The following is a 21,038-nucleotide window of genomic DNA, read 5'->3' as shown; positions in this document are numbered from 1 at the left end:
TCTTTCATTACAGGCTTGGCGTGCTGTTCTTCCTACTATTGTGCAAAGAGGGCTGTTCATAGTGAGGGATACCATCTTGACACTGAAGGCTGCTTGCAGATGTCAGGGTAGTGAAATGTTATGAAAATAAGTGAAACTTGTATAAAGCCACAGAAGCACATCTATTTCTTTGAATATTATGCTTTTGCAGCTTATGGAACAGTACATCTTATTTTTTTAAAGGAATACAGGATTCCAACCTGGCTCCAAATATCACCTGTCTAGAAAAGGATAGATTGATACAATAGTCTCTTGGGAAAAAAAAGTGCTGTTGGGGTAAAGCTGCTAAATTACAGGCATTTCAAACCTGGTTATACAGACAGCCCGCAGAATAGATATACGGAACAGTCCCACGGAGTTCTTAGGCAACCAAATAGCTTCAACAACTGTCTGTCAATCCCTATTTTCTAAATTATTATTTCCTTAGAGATCCATGTAACTTGTCTTTCCATTAACTTAATTAGAAAATGTGCAAAGCAACCAATGTGGTCATTGTATGTGTTCAAGACAAATTGCTGTCTCATAAAGTACTTTTTTTCTGGCATTTCAGCTATCTTCTAAATGAAAACTTTCATTCTGGTGGAAATCTAATAATTAAACCTTAAAGACAGCCTGGCAAAGAGACCTGTGGCTGAACTTCTACTCTCTCTTTTTACGATGACTGCCATAGGCCAGTTATGTGGAGTAGAGTAGCTTTAGATTTGTTCTAACTAACCTTACCCATAAAGGCTCCCAAGCTAGCAATAGCTCCCAAGAGATCATCAGAGGTAAGACATTTCTAGCTGTGATCTCTCTGTCTGGTACCACATGCTGAAAAAGTACAAAAGTGACCATATCTGTCACATGAGAATTTTCAGTATTTAAATGCCCGCGGGAAGCTTTCTGCCCAGTGAATTATTACATGTCTCTGGTATCATAAGAGCTTAAAATAGTGAGTTACTGGGACATATTTTCAAAGCCAAGATATTGGCCAATATTCTTGGGAAGCACTCAGAGGCCAAGCAGATCAAAGTAGAGTTACTTTAGGATTTAGAATGATTTCCCTTTACTTTGCTGCTTCTCTATAGTAGGGTCTTAAGGCTAGATGGAAAGCTAATGCGATCAAGGGAAGGAGGAGGAACTGAGGTACCTCTCAATCAAATATCATAAACGTGTATGTAGAAAATGACTAGGGCTTTTGGTTAAGGATGAAATAATATATGCTCTTGAACAGCAGTAGCAATGGCCTAGAGCCACCTGCACAGGTTTGGAGCACCCACATTATGCCTGGTAGATCCTGAGAGTCTGAGGAGGTGACTGTGACAGCTGACGTGAAGTGAAGCTTTGGGATCTGTCCATTTAGCAGTGGACTTCATGAAAAAAATTGATATAGTATTGCACCAGAAATACTAGCATGAAAAATGGTGTAGTTTTCAGCTGAATGAGAATATCTGACTTCACAGCTGAGGTCAGTGAGCTGTGAGAAGTGGCTGTACCTTGTGCAGGAAGGGAAGGATGTGAGTCTGCAGACAAGAGGGAAGAACAGCTCGTACACTCAGGCTAGCCTCCCTCCCAAGAGCTGTCCTGGCATGGTGACTGTGCTATGCTCCTTTTGTTTGTTAGCCTTTGTGGGGGCAGTTTGGAGGTATCTGCTCCATGGAGCGGTGTAGACGTGCTGACAAATGGCTAAACACGTGGGTGTCACACTTGGAGATGAGTGACTTGGAAACGATATTAATGTCAGTAGGTGGTGTAAAACATAAGCAGGCAAGGACACAAGGAATAGAAACTATTACATTTAAAGAAATCTGTATAAAATGCAGCAAATTAAGGCTTGTACTTTGCAATTAATACAATTTGATTTTAAGCCCAGAAGACACTACTGAAATGGTTGTAGACTGTTATGTATCTTTACTTGTTGTAAAGAGGTGTCTCCAAGAGGGTGTACCTGAGTTTGTTTCATTTCTTTAATGCACTGGACAAACATGGAGGATGCTATTATGGTCAAGAGAGATAGAAGATTAAGGTAAAATGAGCTAAGCTAGCTGACACAAATGGGTCAGGTGGAGTCTGTTTCCTTGCATAATGTTAGCATATATTTGTAGTATGTTCACGTCCCCTCTGTAGGTGCAATATTGTGTGAATCTACAGCATCTCTGAGGAGGTGTCCTGACCACATTCTTCTTAATGCAGTCTGCCATGTTAGTGGTGGAAAATGAACCACAGAGCATTTGGCAAATTTAACAGTAATTCATGGAGGCCTCTGACTTGCAGGGGAATATTGAGTTGCAGCATATGTTAGATGTACAGTTCTGCTATCCAGGCAACTATATCATGATCAGCAGCTACATGGCCTACTTTTTCTCTCAACATTTCAGAATCCCTTTTTTCCCCTCTGTCATACCATCTGTGACAGACTGTTGGTAGGATTTAAGGTCCTGACTTCTGGACAGCCTGCAGAACGACCGTCAAGCTACAGTAGATTTCACATTCACAGACCACAGCAGCAGTCTGCTTTGTAATGCGTTTTAAAGACATCTGGAAGGTCATGTCAGCCTACAGGGCTCAACCTGTACAGACACAGGGTCTTTCTTTCTTTCCAGTTTCAGAAAAGAAAATTGCTTTTTCCAAACTAGTGACTGTGTATGCATTTCAGATTTATGCTGATGAGTGGCTTAGAATTAGTAGTTCAAGCCTGTCCCAAGCTTCCTGCCTGAACTGTTCTGGGCCTGCCCCTGAGATACCAAACCAGTGCCCCAGACCTCCTAAGCATTTTGAGTCACCTGCTTAAATCTTATAGTGCAGATCTCCACCTGGCCGCGGGCACTGCTGCCAAAGGGGCTCCTAGGGGAATTCAAAGTGGCAGATTACCAAGGGTTAAAAGCTTAACAGTGGAATTGTAAACCACACTTCCATTTTGTTCCTTATGTCTGTTCTCTCCTTCAGGCATGCTTTGGGTAGTCTCCATTGTCTGGTGTGGATGGAGTTGTTTGGAAATCCTGATGGTCTGGCTTACAGTGTTGTTGTTTCTTTGCTAGGCATCTGGCCCTTCCCCCAGAATTGATGCTTTGATCTGGGGAGGAAATTAGATTATTGAAATAAGGGTCACACACAGAAGCGATGAACCGGGATGAAGATTGCAATTTGAAACCAAGTTCACAGTGAAATATATCACTGGATCCTGGAAGTAGTGGAAAAAGTAGAAGTTACCTTCTTAGCTTTATGTCTGCCTTTCGTATTCCTTAGACCTTTCACAGCAGTTCAAAATCCAGGCATTTGCAACCAGACTTCATTTAGCTTGGTACATAAATTGCACCTGCAGCTAATTGAGAGATCGCATCCTTGCATCTTGACAGCCAAAGTGTAAAAAATCATGCACACAGGCATCCAAGTGGTACAGCAAAATAAGCAGTCAGCTGAATAAGATGACCTTAATGTTCACTGACTGAACCAAATCAGCCTCTTCCTCATCATTCGTGATTTGTGTGCACTTGAGCAAGAATTCATCGTTTCCAGGTGACAGTCTACTTCAGGTTGATTTTTAAAAGCATCTATCTTGTAAGTGCGAGGCATGAGGCCAAAAGCTGGATGACTTTAATAATTCAAGAAGAATAATATTCCCTTAGTGATGCCTCTGTGGAGAAATGTATGGTTACTAGGTGTGAGGCTTTTGAAGTCTTAATTGGCAAGAGATTCATCCCAGCCGTTCTGTAGCTACTGGAATGCAGTGGAAAAAAAAGTATAGTCCCAGACTGAGATTTTGGCGTGCAACAATGAGATTCCATCTCGAGCATATTTTTGTTATTGGTGAGTGCTGAGAGAACATTGGCTGGCTCCTCTGTGATCAGCTGTTGCAAAATGTGGCAGATAAACTTGGCACGTCAAACTATGAGTCGTTCTAGGTGAATGATGGCAACTGTAAAGAATTTCAAAGCTGAATAGCTTAGTGTTTTCAGTACTGCCTGTTTTTTTTTCTGTTGGATATTGTTGTAATTTTAGATCTGTTCGAAGACTAGGACAGACTCAAATTATTCCTTGAACTGAGCCTAGGTTAGCAGCATAAGCAATCTTCGGTTATTTTGTTTTGTTTCTTTTCCAAGGGGGAGAGGAAATGGTTTTTGTCACTTGGTTTTAGTAGTTCCTTTTTGTCTGAAAAGAAGAGTTGGTGCAAGCCTGCTCCTGTTCAGCCTTGCAGCTTCCAGGTTTCTGCGTGGTGCCTGCAGTGCCCTGCGGACCCGGGAAGCATCCTTCAAGGAGCTGTAGTGATTCCCATCTGCACAGCTGTACTGCAGGAGTCATCTCAAAGGACCACAAGGTGCTTTTCCAGCCTGCTGAGCCAAAAGGCGTGGAGAAAGCATGTGGAAGGTTTCAAAACATATGTGGGATGCATGTTCGGCTTTGTTTCTGTGAAGTCAAGGCCACACACGTCCTTTATTAGCTTTTATTTTCCCAAACCTTTCAAGAGGGAAGGAACTTAGGAACTCAGCTGAGTTTAACTGATTTTTCATGAGTTTCCTTTTTCAGATTGTCACTGAGGCCTGTCGTCATTTTACTGTAAACACATATAACAGAAAAGGGTTACAGGCCTACTCAGGGGAGACACCTCTGTTTCATCTTTTTTTGTTGTTTTTTTTTTTTACAGTGAGCACAGCTGAATGATGTATTCCTCTGACGTCCCACTTTCCTGGGACATCTGTCACATGTCAAATGCTGTGATCATCATTGCTAAAGTGATGTAGCGAATGGATATTGAAACCAGTGATCAGTGCAAGGAGAGAGGCTGCTACAAAAGAGGGCAGGAACCCAAGCTAGCGCTAGCACTCTGGCAGGACATCCACTCTTGGCACTTCAGGAACAGCCTTGTCAAAGAGTCTCACTTTTCCCCCACTGTTCCTGGAGGGAGCCAAAGGTGGCTGGGCAACCCACGCACCTGAGCAGTTTAAGTGCCAAAAGATGGGTGACGTGAAATGTTCTCCTCGTGTCAGCTGCCAGTACGAGTGATCTAGCTGGACTTGACTTTGCATGTCAGAGTTGGGGATCTTCTCTGGATGGGGTGTCATTTCTCCCTGCTATTATCCTCACTGACAACTCTGTTAGCGTGGATGAAAGATTTCTGTTGCTGAATTTTGTAAACCCTTCTATGTGGCTTGTGAGATATATGGGAGCATTATGTGTAGATGGACTATTTTACCCTCTCCTTCTTTCATCCTTCGCCCTCTGCAGCCCAGGTAAGAGCCAGAGCTTATTCTGCAGGCTGCCCCTTGGAAGTCCGTGACAAAATACTGAATATGATGAAGAAAGGGTCAAGGTCAGAAATAATATTTGAAAGGGAATAATTAGTTCACAGCTCCTAAGCAGAAGGAGGTAATGCAGGTATTTTTAAGACAACATGATCTCTGCAGACATTGTCCAAAAGTAATCATTGTGGTGGATAGAGTAATATATTATTTGATATAAGAAGAGCTTGAAAGCCTGTGGGGAGATTCTGCCATAGGCTGACAATAGGCTCTTGGGTTTTTCTTCAGAATTTAAACACATGCTTGTTTTAAGCCACAATTTGTGGAAAATGATAACTAATAATTGATTACAGTGTTTTACATTGCAGCTTTAAAAACCTCAAGTCTTCTAAAACAATACACTAACTCCTTCGCAGCTCTTTTTTGATTCCCTTATATGCATCATATTGGGCTGCCATTCCTCTCTGAAGGAACCCACATTTTGCATCCTTCTCTGATCTAATTACCTTGCATACAAAAAAGCCAACTTGAGTCAACCACTCAGAATTAGAAAACGTGAGAATTAAGGTGTTGTGGTTTAGCCCCAGCCAGCAACTAAGCCCCACACAGCCACTTGCTTATTCCTCCCATGGCGGGGTAGGGGAGAGAATCGGAAGAGTAAAAGTGAGAAAACTCATGGGTTGAAGTAAAGACAGTTTAATAAGTAAAGCAAAAGCTGCGGACACAAGCAAAGCAAAAAAAGGAATTCCTTCACCACTTCCCATCGGCAGGCAGTGTTCAGCCATCTCTAGGAAAGCAGGGCTCCATCACCCCAAACAGTAACTTGGAAGGACAAATGCCGTAACTCCAAACATCCCCCCCTTCCTTCTTCTTCCCCCAGCTTTATATGCTGAGCATGATGACACATGGTCTGGGATATCCCTTGGGTCGGTTGGGGTCAGCTGTCCCAGCTGTGTCCCCTCCCAACTCCTTGTGCCCCCCCAGCCTGCTCGCTGGTGGGGTGGGCTGAGAAGCAGAAGAGGCCTTGACTCTGTGTAAGCACTGCTCAGCAGTAACAAAAACATCCCTGTGTTATCAACACAGTTTCCAGCACAAATCCAAAGCACAGCCCCATACCAGCCACTATGAAGAAAATTAACTCTATCCCTGCCAAAACCAGCACATAAGGTAACCATGAAGCCTTCATGCAGACTACCATGACTACAGATGACAGCCTTTAATTATGTGACCACATACTTTTTTCCCCTTCTGCAGTTCCTGAGGGAGTGAGTAGACTTGTCAGGTAAGCAATTAAGTAATCCAAATGCTAGCATTTTTGTATCATTTTCACAGTAAAGGAGAATATTACTCAATAGCAAGATCACTCAAATGTAAAAACATTTCATGTAGGCCTTTAGCAAGGAAACAGGCTTATCTTGTGTGCAATCCCTGAAATTGAGAGGGTATAATTTTACGGTGTTATGCTGCAATTAACACACCTTTGACTTGCAGAGAATGTAACCTTTTCATGTGCAGAGGAAATCCTGAATTTTATGTCTGGTTTTGTTGCATATATGTGTTTGGATTCACAGCACCACCTGATGGCTGAAGGCCTATTTCTTAGCTTGGGGATGCTGTGCATCCCTTGAATTCAATTTCTGTTAGAAATGAAAACAAGGGCATACACTGATGCCATTTCTGTGTTCTGCAGGGCACAGGTAATGCTGCCTGCTAATGCACAGCAAGTTCCTCTAAAGCTTTGTGTCTCTGCCTTGGAATATTAATTTTTTTTTTTTTTTTTTTTTTTTTTTTACTTTAGGCTCCTTGAATAAAGCTTCAAAAAAGATTCAAGGTACTCATAACCCCTTCCAGGGAGTTATCTAGAGATAAAAACCCTAGTATGTTATGCAGAAATTTCCTCTGGTAATGTCGTGGACCCCAAAGGTTTGACCAAGCTTGTAAGCTCATGTTAGTACCAGTGAACACCTGTGGCAGTGGCGGTGGAGGTGGTAAGAGAGCTGCCTGTGGGGTCACGGCCGGCGTGGCCCGCTCTGCCTGCAGCCCCGGAGAAGGGTGGGCTGCAGGGACACAGTAAGGGAGGTGGCTGAGGGAGGCTTTGGGGTCACCCTTGCCGCCCTGGTTAGAAAGCGTAAACGTAGCCAGCGTGTTGCCATAACCGTCGTAACATCTATACATGAGTGCTGCAGGGTGCTGAAGAGCTGACCTCCATTACTGCTCCAAAGTGCTCATGCTGCTACAAATCAAGCTACCTATCAAAGCACCTGATTTTACAAAACCATTGAATATAAAAATATCTTGACATATGCAGCATTTCCAAATGTCAAATCATGCAGTTCTCACTCTGCAGAACTGGAAAATAAAAGCAAAGGTAAAGAGAGAGGAAAGTCAAAAGAGGTGAGCCTAAGCAGGAGTGTGCTCCCTTGTATGGAATAGCTGGAAACAGATTTTCATCTTGGTGGGTTTGGGGGAGAGGGGATATGTAGGAAGAAGTGGATTTGTGTTCAGCGCAGCCATTAACTCTAATAGGTTATCCATGCAAATCCTCCACATGGCGAGAAGGGAATAAATCTCTGCGTGTAAAGCCTTAATACAAGAATATTTGTTAAATACAAAATAGTGTCAAATCAGTTCCAACAGCCTTCAACCTTCCTAATCTTTTATTAGCCATTATTTGTGATTTTATTATTAAATCATAAGCTGATGCTGAAGGAATTTATGGGATGAAATTAGAATAAGTGACTGGACTCTGCATTCAAGTGCAATTCTTCAAAGTTTTGGGTTTTTTTTCTCTCTTTTACTGGTTGCAGCTTTGTATCAAAGCAAGTACTGAAAGCTACTCAAATTTATAAACATTTCTTTATATATATCTGATCTGGATTTTTTTTTTAAACTCTCGTTGATCTTCTTATAGGGCCAAATTTTGGTTATATCGAAGTTGATGGGAATTCTGCCCAGAGAACAGCAGGATTGCAGTGAGATTTATGCATATGCTTGATGCTAAGTGTGTGATAGAATTGAATGTATTGGAAGCATTTCCCAAATGGGACCTAGAAATGAATGTGGTCCAGGGAAAACCTGTTTGTAGCACTTGCCATTGCTAGAGCAAAATCCTTTTGTTTTCTTCACTGCCTCTCCAGCACACTTCTAATTATTGCAAAATAAATTCTGAGGAGTGTAATGAAGAGCTCTGTTTTACTTGCTTGAAATTAGAGGATAACTCCCTTGTTATGCCAATTTGCAGGTGTCCTGGCTTCATTAATGACTGCACTGCAGAAGCAGGCTATTTTCAGGTGCTTCCAAGAATGCAGCAACTCCAGCATTGTGGTGGTTAGGCTTTAACACTAACACACAGCTTTGCAGTCTTGTATGGATCATTGCAAAAGGAGCCAAGGGTCAGTTTGGATTCCCATGCTTTTCATTTGCTGCCTGCCTTTGGGACCTACGCAGGCCTTAAGAAAATCCAGTGAGGCTATGCATAGGAACTGCAATTTGTCTCATCTCTGTGCCCTGCTTATAGTTTCTGGTATTTGCAAAGTAGACCCTTCAGGTAAAGATTTTTTGTGACAAGGAAAACTGATGGCCCACCCAGATTATCTGATGAACTGGGCAGGGAGAAGGAATGGAGAAAAGGAAAAAAAATACAGACAAAGAGGAAAAATAAGCATCCTGAGAAGCAACTCCCTCTGATCGTAATCGCTCTGGCAAGTATTGATCATCCTGGCTCTTGTTTGGAGTGATTGTTATTGCAGCACTACACCCTGCATGGGACCCCTGAGCCAGCTTGTAGTTCAGTGATCCCATACTAAGCAGGGGCCTCTCCTGCGCAGCGCCTCGGTGTCTCCCTGCCATTGGGTAGTGTGTGTGTTAGGGATGCCAAATTCTGAACATGTTTTTGGGGTGTATGACTGGCAGATATGAGCTGCTAGGTGGTTTGAAAGCACCATACCTGTACACATATCCTGCATCTCCAACAAAATCAGGAAGGGGCAACAGGGGATGTGAACAGGTTGTGGGAGATCAGAGGAAGAGATGCTATTAGGCCAGGGGGAGTTGGGGTGAGCTTCCCACTGTATTACCCGTGCAGATGTATCACTCATGCAGCCACTGAAACACACCATTTCTGGCAAGATAACTAGGGATTATATATATGAAAAATAGATTATTGTACACAGTGACTTCCTGAATTATAATGAGCTTTACTCCCAGGCAAGAAGCTTTTGAGAAGCAATGCATGAATTGTCTTATTTACTCTCCTGTGCTTAAATAATTCCTTTTGTTTTCACAGGCCGTTGCTGGCTGGATGCTTTGGAACTTGCCCTGCGTTGCTCCAGCCTCTTCCGGCTCAGTGCCTCCAAGCAGGGCAAGGATGGAGAAATGAACTGCTCAAGTGATTCTGCGCATGCAGGGCTCAACCACCTCCTGCACACAAGCGCTATCTCAGACCAGGAGTTCTTCCAGTAAGATGGGGCTATCACTTCTTAATGCACAGAGAGGTGTTGCATGGCTCACACTTGGTCATTGTTTTAACTGTAGCATAATCTAGCCAGAGTCCACTAAGGAAACCTGTTTAAAAACCAGCCTGTATGTTCTTCTGCTGCATCCATCACTAATATAATTTGGTGCATATGAGGTTTGTTGTCACCTAATGCTTGAGCACACAGACAGGGGGGAACCTCAGCTGTGTTTGTGTGTACATAAACAATTTTCTTCTGTCCCCTGCTTGGGCCAAAATGCTGTCTGGAGATGCTGGCATGAAAAATGGCTTGCCTGAGTAAAGATTGCAGAATCTAGCTGCTAGGGTAGACCTGTAGTTACACAGACACAATCACTAACAATGTCTGTCTGTTGGCTAGCACATATGGCTCTGAGTCTGATCTGTCTTTTAATAATGTGTTCTCTTTTCTAATAATACTGTGTCATAGTCAGCAGAGTGCACACACTGCATCCTTAGTTTTATAATTACTTTCTCTCTCTACAGGGGTTTTGAGTGGTTTCCAATTTCTTCCTTGATGCATCAGATAAATTTTTACATAAGGGAAAAAAGTCCCCACAGCCTTCTTTCTATTCATATTCCTAGTATTACTGCAGCATTTTGGAACAACTCACATCAAAGCTCTGTAAACATTAAAAAATCCCAGGCCTTATCTATTGCTTATAGCTAAATAGGCAACTTCAGAAATCCTTCTGGTATAGACACTTGGCCTTTGGAGAGGGAACTGGGACATGCAGTGTCTATTTCTAGTTGGGCTGATACGAATTTGACTCTTAGGGCTCACAGCAATGCACCATTGGTTACACAGTTTTTAGGGTAGCAGTTCCTCCAGTCTACAAAGATGATGCCTTGCACAGTGGGACCTCACCTTCAAGTGGTTTTCTTAGGCTCTGTTATAACAACAGCAGGGATCTGAGTCCTCTTCAGAGTATCGAGGTATCTCTGGTCCCATGGGACCAAAGGGATGGCAGCATTTTGGTCTGCCCTTTGCTCTGAAAGTCTCTGGTATTCCCAGCATGTGTTCTCTAGTCCTGCTGTTAGGGATTTTAGCTAGAGTTTGAAGAAGAGCTTTACTGAAGAGCAATGGGAGAAGAGAAGGAAATCTGATGTTATCAGGGCATGTGCCCTAGTACTTGTGCAAGTACTTCTATTGTTCTTGGGCTTCTTCCATAATACTTTACTTTCTAATTTCTTTCTGCCTAAGAGAGTCTCTCAGGACTGTGACCGCTGTGATAATCCAGGAATGCAGTGGACTTGTTTTTCAGCTAATGGATGTGTGTACAGATGTCCAATATTAAAATGGAGCCTGTGGCACTGAGAACATTCAGGCAGACCCATGGCTACTATAAGGAAGTGCCGAAGATAAGAGTTAAAACTGTATTAAATTATTTTTTCAAAATATGATGTGTAAATGACACTTAAATGATGCCTCTGTTTCACCTCTTAGCTGTTCAACATCAAAAGCCCTCTTGAATTACAGGGCTCAGCAGTAGCACACGTGGCAGAGTTTTCAGCAGGACAGAGTACCCACAATTGGAACCAGATTTTTCTCACAGGCTCGGATTTTAGCCGAGTCTGATTCAAGCTGGGTGTTCAGCATCTGGTCGTCTGGACAATACATGCTCCTTTCTGAGTCCTACCACTGTTTTTAATGTGTACCCAGACTTTCCCCAGTGCTTAAAGCCCAGGGGAGTTTGATGCTTGCGGGACAGGGGGACAACTTGCTGTCATCCCTGCAGGAATAAAGAACATTTAAATAAGGGGAATGCAAAACCAAAACTGTGCAAGTGCTGAGCAAAGGGTTTTTGGTTTGCCACTGACAGTGGCTTCCTCATAGGGATTCAATCATTCTAATTAAATGCCTTCCCTACAGGGAATCTTACCAATTAAATTGGCACGCTGTTGTTAGGAGGCCAGTTAATTACATTTAACTCTATCTTCAAATTAACCAAACTACTCTGTCAAGAAAAGAAAAAGAAAAGGGAGATGATGGATATTATAGGGAGAACAAAACCCAAGGGAGTTGGCAAAGGCGAATCTTTGTTGAGCCAAAGCTGCATTTGTCTGCTGGCTGCTTTGCTCCTTTCCTGCTGGGAAAGAAGTCAAGATTATGCAGTGATTTTAGAATCTGTGTCTTTAGTAGCATATAAAAATGAGAGGGAGAGAACTGTGCAAGTGAATCAAAGGCTGAAGTACTGTGTAAATCTGTGATTTTTAGACAAGAGGCCTTTAGGGCTTCAGGCACTCTTCTGTTTAACATGAAGTTGTATTTCTTGTGGCTTCCATGTCTTATCTCCAGCAACCCCAGGAATCTGGCTGGTTTACTTGTTTGGCAAGAGCCAAAGGTTTGTTTTGCTTTGTTTAGAAGAGTGGTATCAAACCCAAAGAAGTCCTGCTCACTGGCTGAAGTTTCCAGGAATGCCCCTAGGGAATAAAGCACTGGTATAAGACAGCTCCAATGTGCTGAAACAGTAAATTAGCCATGAAACATGCCAAGTTATTCATGTTCATGGTAGAAATCCAGTGTTGACTACTAGCATAGTCATTCTCTCCCAGCTTTTAAAGCCCGGTCCAAATCCCACTGGAAGCCCTACAAAGTCTTTACATTGATTTTGGTTCAAGCTCATGGCCTGGCTTTTGTTTTTAGGATATCGTACATATTCAGTGATGATTGTGTTTGGAGGAATAGAAAAGCCTGGCTCCACTTCATCTCAAATTTGTTCCTCAGAATGAGGAGCATCTGTTTTCCCTTTGGTTCCCCAGAGCGGCTCCTTGGCTCTGGATGTGTTAAATCTTGCCTTGTTTGTGGCTGGTGGGTAATGAGTGCGCAGTTGAGAGGGATTTCATGTGAATTGAATTCCCTCTTGGACTAAATCTAAAATCCTTAAAAAACAAGGTGGGGGGAGTAGAGGAAACTAAGAAAAGTAATTTGCTCCACTGAAACTTCAAGTATTTCCCAAATGTGAGGCACGCGAGACTGAAAAATGCTTGCTCTTCTTATGAATGTGAAATAGAAACAAGTGCTCCTTCTCAGCCATGAACCATAAACGTTATAATGAACTGTTCTTTCAAGCATTTTTACCCCATGGAGAAAACTTTCACTAGGTAAGGGAGCATAGAAACCACAGACAAACACTCACATATTTAGCTGATCATTGAAAAATTAAGAAATAAATTAGGTATTTAAATGATCAGCATCTAATAACTAGTAACTTCATGGATCTACCATCCAGGAAGTATCTGTGCTTGGGATCATGGGATAATCTCTCTAGACAGCTCTCTCCTCACCTTTTTTCTCCTTAATGATCTTAAACTCATGCGTGTGCTGTACTCTATGCTTCCAGTGTATTTGGTTATCGGTCATTACACTTGCTAGTTGCTAGCTAAAAAAAAAGGAAGTAACATCCTGGCACTAGAACAATGAATGTCTAATAGCACGTAATGTCTAATAGCAAATGATTAGTGCTGGAGTGTAGTGGTCGTTGACTCTCTGATTTATGATCTTAGTTTTATTTTACAGTAGAACTGTAAATTAAAAAACCTTGTAATTTATATATATACATACATAGACATATATGCATACATACTTATATATACAAATGGACTTAAAAGAAAGATTTTCTAAAGGCACAGAACACTGTAGACGACACTTTCAAAAGAACTCTAGAAACTGAGCTTCTCCAGAAACTGAGCTGTGACTGTCACAATGTGGCTTGCTTGGTGTGTTAAAAATCATGAGCTTATTTCAGTGCATAGTTGGAAGTTGAGATCTTCTGAAAAGCTGATGCCAGTTCTGTGTTCTGACTCTTCTGGTTTGTTTTTTTTTTAATCTGGCTCTAACTAGCAATGCCTAATTATCTTTTTTTTAAAAAAAGAAAAGAGGGATAACAAGGAATGGGAACTTTCAGTATTGATCTATAATCAAAATTGCAACATGCCCAAAAGAATGGCCTGAGAAAAGGCCCATCATGGAGACACTTCAAGCTTGACAGAACATTACCATCTACTGAGGAGAGAAATCTTGCTTTGAGAGGGAGATGGACTATGGGATGTTACAGAACTCTTCAAGATCCAGGGCCTGTTTAGATCCTCTGAAACTCCTTGTATAGCTGGAAATCTTTCCTTATTGCTCTATCCAAGAGCAGTTTTGCCTGAGGACTTACTTGGGTAAGAAATTTTCGGAGGAAGGTCAAGGTGAGAAGGTCAGCACCTGAGAGCTAAGCTAGGCCATGAAAGAGGTGATATGTGTATGAAGACTTGTATGAATAGGGAAAACTGAAGCCCATGCTAAATATCACTTGAAAAAACAGGCATTTAGTGAATACTTTTCAGCATCTGACCTCTGGCCCATCTAATCACATTTGCCATCTGTCGTATGAACTGCATCTGCTTTTTCAAATGGAGATGCTATAGGCTACTTGAGAGAGAATTTTTGGCTTTCTCCTCGTTCTCTAAAGCCTGGATCACTGAGCATGAAGCTTCCTACACCTTGCATGGTTTCCCTTGGATGCTGTTATAATCTCGGTATTCTTCTTACATATAATTGTCCGCTCCATGCTTTTAGCTGAGTTCTTCCACACAGCATTATGTGGGGGAAGCACATTCCCCAGGTTAGTTTGGGTATGCGTGTGTGTGTCTGTGTGCCCGCGCAAAAATACTTGCCTCTACTGGTTTTTAAATTTGCCTTTTCTAGTGTAGGGCTGACTTTAGACCACCATCTGTTGAAATGAGGTAGCAGTAGTACTGAAAAGAAAATGTATCCCATAATGTCATATTTTTCCCGAATGCTACAATCCACTGATTTGTTTCTGTAAAGGGAACAATCTCTCCTGATTGACACTTCAGTTCTCTAATCATCAGTGTACAGTTGTTAGCGTGTGCTCTGTATTCCTCCAGTATGTGGGCTCCCATCTGGAGCCAGCGGTAACTCTATGTAAGGATGGGTAAGTGGAGCTCTGTGGCAGATTGTGCAAAGTGCACTTTGGAGGGGAGAATTCTGATGGATGATATCTCACTGTTTCCATGATAAAACCCCTGCTATTCAGGAGATTAATGTCTTATACTGTCCTGGGCCGCACACCCTATTTTGAGTCCTGGGGGTTATTTTTACTTTATCTAAAAGGCCTCAAGTAATCTGGCTTTGTAAATCAAATTGAAGCAAATAATGAACTGTGTGTTGCAGTTTGAATGAATCAGCCCTGGAGAACCACCACCATTTGGAAAATGATGCTTTTTCGGACAAGTCTGAGAGAGACAATGTAGAAGAGTCGGAGAATGAAACTCATGAGAACAGCCGGAAGACAAATGAAAGTGAGAGTGATCAGTCAGAAACCCATGGAGACATCTCTCCAGGAAGGAAAGGGACGACTTATATTGAACAGATCTATGAGGAATTTGGGGAGGTAAAAGAAAAAAACCTATTTTAATCACTGCCTGTTTCTCTTAAAATGTCTCTGTTCAGAGTATTTGTCATTTACCCTTTTAGATGTATAGCAGTTAAGAACCAGCTTTGTAAGTTCCAGTGTTTTACAGATAAAGCAATGCACAGCTTTCTGCTAAATTATGTTGAATTATCATGTGCTCTAATAATTATGTGTTATAAACAGCAGCTCTGCTACTGTGCTTTGGCACGTTTCCAGCATCAGCGATTGCTTTAACCAGTTATTGCATTAAATTGCTGCATAGCATTGGCACAGTGCTTTGTGGAGCCAGTGTGAGGGGGAATTATTATTCTGGGCAGGTGTCCTGGCCAATTAGGATGCTCAATGCTTGTGTGATACAAAATATGATATTTTCCTTTTTTCATTATGTGTGGAACATCCTTTTTGTGTGTCCTAATGGAGCATTTGAGCCACTTGATTCCTGAATGACAGTTTCTTGTAGGAAAGCCATTTCTCATGTCATTTAACAGCAGGAGAATGCGTGTCTGTTCCATATAAGAGCCTTTGTTAGCTGTATGTTACTGTGACACCTCTGAGGAAGGCAGTGGTAGAGAGCTGAGGGAGCTGAGTGTGTTGGGTTAGAATCAGTCCAGGCATGCAGTGGAGGAGCTCTGCTCCAGTGCCAGGAGGGCTCTGAGCAGTTCCCTTGCCTATTGCTTCAAACAAGGAAGCTGAAGTCTTGTTGGTGCTTCAAAGAAAACCATTTTGCTAGAAAGCTGTTTCTTTCTTGTGTGTATTTGCTGCCATTTCAGATGTCAGGGGTGAGGTGCAAGCCCCTGCTGTAGAAATTGTGCTTGCAAACAGAACTGTTGCCTACAGACACCAACTCCCCTTTTGTGCATCTCTCCCCTCAAATCCCACCCCAGACACACAGCAAATGGTAAATGAGTCCAAACAGGGGATTTTGAATATAGCTGAGGAACTAAGCAACAGCAAAATTAAGGCAAACTTAATTTCTATCAGTTGCTTATTCTGAAATGACCTTTTGCCACTTGACAAACTTGCCCTAGAAGTATTTGTAGGGCAGGCTGATACTTTGGTACTTGAATGAGCTTTAGAGGCAGCACTGATGTGTGTATGTGGGTGTGTGAGAGTGACAGAGATCTCTGCAGTGTTACAATACAATAAAAAAAAAAAAGCAGTATGAACCAAATAAAAAGGACTAAATTTCTGCTGTAGAGAGTGACACTTTGTGTAGCGTAAAATAAGGCTAGCCATAGTGTGGCTGCTCTGGCAGAGGTAACATCCAGTGGGCTTTCAAAAAGAGTTGCCATGAAGCCTTGGCCATTAGAAGTTTTACTAGATTTCTGTTGTTGGCCAGGAGATGGGGCTGTCATCACCTGAGACACACAGATAGGACTGGTTGTTGAGTCTTATCCCACTGGTGACAGTAACATAAGGAAAACTAGGTTGTATGCAATGACATCGTTTGCTATCAGCAATGGACTGAGATGTATCAAGGTAAACACCTGCCAATTAATAACATTAACTGTCATCTTAAACTGCAACTGCTGTCCTTCAGTCTGTGTGTACAGTTCAGATTTGGCAGGACAAAGGTCACAGATGCAAACCATCACTGTTAAATCTTCAGTTTGGCTTTGAAAGCTCATTTGAAAGCTGTGCACGTATGTACGTGCATCTGTATGCCATTTGAAAGGTGCGTGCTTCTGCATCCGATGTTCCAGCTTTGCCTTGTTTGCAATAGGAATGTGAAGGCAGAGACAGGTGTCAGAAGGACTTTGAGATTGCAAAAGTTGGTCTAGAATATAAAAAAGACACCTCCTCAGTAGGTAGATTGATAACCAAAACCCCTTTTTCCCCCCCCAAGCTTTTAGTTTTAACAGGTTATAAAAAGGGTTATTGAGGGTGGTGTATTTTAGGGGAAAGCTAACCAGAAATGACTTGAAGTTGTTCTCATCCTCCTGCACCTTCTTCTCCATTCCTTTTCATCCATCCCTTCTGCAGTGATTCATTCTGAGTAATACTTTGCATGGCAATTTGCCAATACACGCACACTTGAGAACCTGGATAAATAATGAAAGTTCTGACAGACCCATATGTATTGTAAGCCCTAGCTGACGCTGTGGTATTACATTCTATAATGGTTCCCATTTCTTCCTGGAGGTTCAAGCTGTGTATTGCATCAGACTGTCACAAGAAGAATGGTATGATAATGGAAAAGCAATGAAATTAAAAAGCTTTGTTGTGCCTCAGTCTGAAATTCCACTCAGCCTGCAAGCTGGACTTACTGTGTTTCTGCATGACTAGTAAAAGGGCTGACTGGGAGCCAACAGGATGGTGCTGGGAATGCTCAGGTGGTGAAAATGAGTGTTTAGTGATTTACACCATCTGCAAATCCTGTCGGGATATGCTATGTGTCCTCTCCCAAACCACAGGCCATTCTGGAAGTGGATCTGTGCCCTTTTTCTCATAGAAATCTCTTGCCTAAAAACCGTAGAAAGCCTAAGTATTCTCTTTCATTGTTAAATTATGATGCCTAGGATGCATTAAAATAACATTCATCTTTGAAAATTTAGTTTCATTTTCTTTCTCCAGTGGCTTGAAAGGCCCATGCCCCCGTGTTAAACCTCACGTAGCCCCACTGAATGCAGAGGAGCTACACAGTTATAGCTCAAACTACAACATAATCCCTGGCTTTTTTACCGTTACCTGCACTTCTGCTGCAAAGGGCACTGAGCAGCCTTGGGGGGTGCTGTAGTTTTTGTGCATGTTGCCTGACAGTGGGGCCTTTACCATACTTACACTACCAGTTTGTCTTATTTTGAACGTGGAGGACTGCTTCCATTCTTTGTTGATTACTCCTTTATCTCCTAAATTTTTCTACACGTATAAGAGTAAATCTTACAGTCTCTCATTTGCTGAGAATGGGACTGAGAGGAGCTTCTTGTATGTATCCACCAGGCCACAGCGATGCTGTAACAGCCTTGGGCATGTCCGCACATCCTGAGGGACTGCAGGGCAGAGTCCCCTTGGTTAATGTCGGTCCAGGTTGGCCCATCGCAGTCCTGAGGTGTGTGGAGGCGGTGGCTCAGGAAGGAGCACAGCAGAGGTGTGCTCCCTGCCTCATGCCAGCTCTCGCAGAGGCCCAGGGCTTCCTGTACCACCCGCTTTAGTGCTTTGGGGATTCACTTCTGAGACAGAGCTGATGTCTCTTTGCAGTGGTGTAGCTGAGCATTCACCCTTGTGCCAAGGCCAGGTATGCCTGGGTGAGCTTGGGCCCTGCAGGTAAATGCATCTGCAAGAAATGGTTTTCCTGTTTCTGCCCTGAACTTCCCTTTTCCCACCATAGACAGGTGAATCATCTCAAACAGAAACTGTCTCTGAGGAGAACAAGAGCCTGATGTGGATCCTGCTGAAGCAGCTGCGGCCCGGCATGGACCTGTCACGGGTGGTGCTGCCCACCTTCATCCTGGAGCCACGCTCGTTCCTTAACAAACTCTCTGATTACTACTACCATGCTGACCTGCTTTCCCAGTAAGCAGTGTGCAGAGTGTGCCTGATGTGGGCACTTTTCTTATATTTGTGAAAATGTGTTACAGTGTTAGCTTGGTGCTGGCTGGGGTGCTTGAAAGGCTCCCTAGTAATACCCAGGTCGCTGGATTCAATGTAAAGCAGGCCAGGTGCCAGCTGCAGTGACCTTTTAAGGAGGGACTGCTGCCAGTGAGGGGCAAGGAACCAAAGAAAACAGTTAAACTCCAGACAAAACTACCTTTGCACATGCACGTGTTTGCCAGCATTGGCTGGAACTGATGGGGATTCAGCTCATGCCTTTGAGCATCTCGCAACAGAGCTGTGCCACCTTCTGGTGTACTCGTGTGCAGAGGGGAATAGGACAGAGAGCAAACAGAATTCAGCAAGCAATATAATTGTGTTGGCTGATAAACAAATAAGAAACATCTTCTAACACCCATTGATGAGAGACACCTGCTGGGAGCAGCAGAGTAGAAAACAGAAAATGTTATGCTTGCAGGTTGGACCACCCTTCTCAATGAGATATGCCTGGTGTATTTTAAAACCAGTGTGTGCAATATTCAAATAGCAGCACTAGTTACTCATGTTTGTTCCACTGCCTCTGGGTAACTTTAGAATTGTGGTATTTTCAAGCCTTTTTGTGGTATCTGTAACATCTGAAGTTAAGGAAATGGTTCTCCTCAGTGCTGAGGTCTAAGAAAACTTCAAGAGTTTTGGAGGTTTTATTAAATAAATCTCTTTGTGGTATGGGTGATCCTTCTAAATGGATGTTGCAAGAACTTACCCAGGTTGATTTTCAAATCTAACTAAATGGTTAGAAATACCAAGAACTCTATTGTTTATGTGTACTTCCCACTTCATCTTTGAGCAGGGAGGAGTTGGACGAGATGATTCTGAGAAGTCCCTTCCAACCTAAATTATTGTATGAAATCTCAAAGTACTGAAAGAGGCCATGTAGCACATCAACTTTAAAGATCTTTTAAGGAAGAGGGAAACAAAGAAAAAGAGAGAAAAATAGAATTGTCTTTGATTTTGGTGGCATAAGTATTATTGTTTTTATGACTTACACTGTACTTTTAGCTGTTACTAAATGCTAGTCTGAGTGGCAGTCCCACATTAACATACTTGAGTGTCCAATCAAACCTGATACACTTCAGAAATTTTATTAGGCTTTTTGCAGGAGTGCAGGGCAAGGGGCGCCACTTTTTAAGAGTTTATGTGTGTGTTGTATGATGTATGTTACTAAATAAAAATTATTTCTGCCGGCAGACACCTTTTTCACTGGCAGCAGCACAGAAGTTACTTCCCTTTAGTACTTTGGAAATTAATATTGAAATTAATGTTATTATACTGGTATGAAATGAATGTGATGTGTGAACACTATAAAGAGGATTTTATGTTCTGTCCTGCAGGGCTGTCCTTGAAGATGATCCATACAGTCGAATAAAGCAAGTTTTGAGGTGGTACCTGTCCGGCTTCTATAAGAAGCCAAAGGTAAAAGTATGCATGAAGTTGGGGTTGTAACAGGCATTGAAATCTTCTGCTATGGTTGTGTATTTCTTTATTGCCTTTCCTTAGACACTTTACCTTTTCTATTGTTCAGAAGACTTTGCCCATTACTTTTAACACTGAAGTTGCATTTGGTTTTCGAGTAGATATTGAGTGCAAAATAGTGTCGATGATCTCAGAGCTTTTGCACTGGACAGTTAGAAGGCAAAACTAGCCACCACCAAGTAACATGTTCTCGGATGCCAGATTTTTCCCTTGGCTGAAAGCAGGTCTCCTTTCTCTTTTCAGGCCTATTAGTACCATAGTGTTGTGTTTCGACATCAGTATGCACTTGCTGCATATAGTAGCAGAAATAATAAAGTTTGATCATCTTGTAAAGTTTTGATCAGGCAGAAGATTAAGTTGGCAAGAACAGCAGACAAATCCATGGCTCAGATGAAAAGATTAGATTAGGAGGATATATGTAACCAGTTCTTTGGTTTCGATTCTTGTAATTGACTTAGTTTAAAACATCAGGGAGAAAATTATTATGTTGTTCTGTGGCCGTCTCTGTAAAGTTGGATTGCAAATCTTCATTTGTAGCAGGTTTTGATTGCTTTGCTTTTCAGGGAATAAAAAAGCCATACAACCCTATTCTGGGAGAGACGTTTCGCTGCTGTTGGTTTCACCCTCAGACGAACAGTCACACATTTTACATAGCAGAACAGGTAAGCTGCTTTATTTGGATGCTTAGGTGTTGCAAGCAGCAGCCTGCTTGCACCTCCGTACATAGGATTAAGCTCCACATCTCACCCTGGGAGAGGAAGTTGGAGTTTTGTGTAAATATCTAGAGTGGGACATGGGATAAAC

General features: G+C 42.3%; 1 protein-coding gene across 3 annotated transcripts in view; it reads left to right on the top strand.

Moving 5' to 3' along the window:
- OSBPL5 (oxysterol binding protein like 5) overlaps nucleotides 1-21,038 on the top strand; it is a 145,093-nt gene that overhangs the window by 107,702 nt on the left and 16,353 nt on the right. For all 3 annotated transcript variants that reach the window (XM_069803672.1, XM_069803671.1, XM_069803670.1), the window contains exons 9-13: nucleotides 9,541-9,712; nucleotides 14,930-15,149; nucleotides 18,499-18,683; nucleotides 20,093-20,174; nucleotides 20,798-20,896. In XM_069803672.1, coding sequence (XP_069659773.1) covers nucleotides 9,541-9,712; nucleotides 14,930-15,149; nucleotides 18,499-18,683; nucleotides 20,093-20,174; nucleotides 20,798-20,896 — 758 coding nt within the window. The remainder of the gene's footprint in view (nucleotides 1-9,540; nucleotides 9,713-14,929; nucleotides 15,150-18,498; nucleotides 18,684-20,092; nucleotides 20,175-20,797; nucleotides 20,897-21,038) is intronic.

Source organism: Haliaeetus albicilla, chromosome 16 (assembly GCF_947461875.1).
Source record: "Haliaeetus albicilla chromosome 16, bHalAlb1.1, whole genome shotgun sequence".
Taxonomy (NCBI): Eukaryota; Metazoa; Chordata; class Aves; order Accipitriformes; family Accipitridae; genus Haliaeetus; species Haliaeetus albicilla.
Note: the sequence above shows the minus strand (reverse complement) of the source record. Positions and strands in the feature narration are given on the sequence as shown.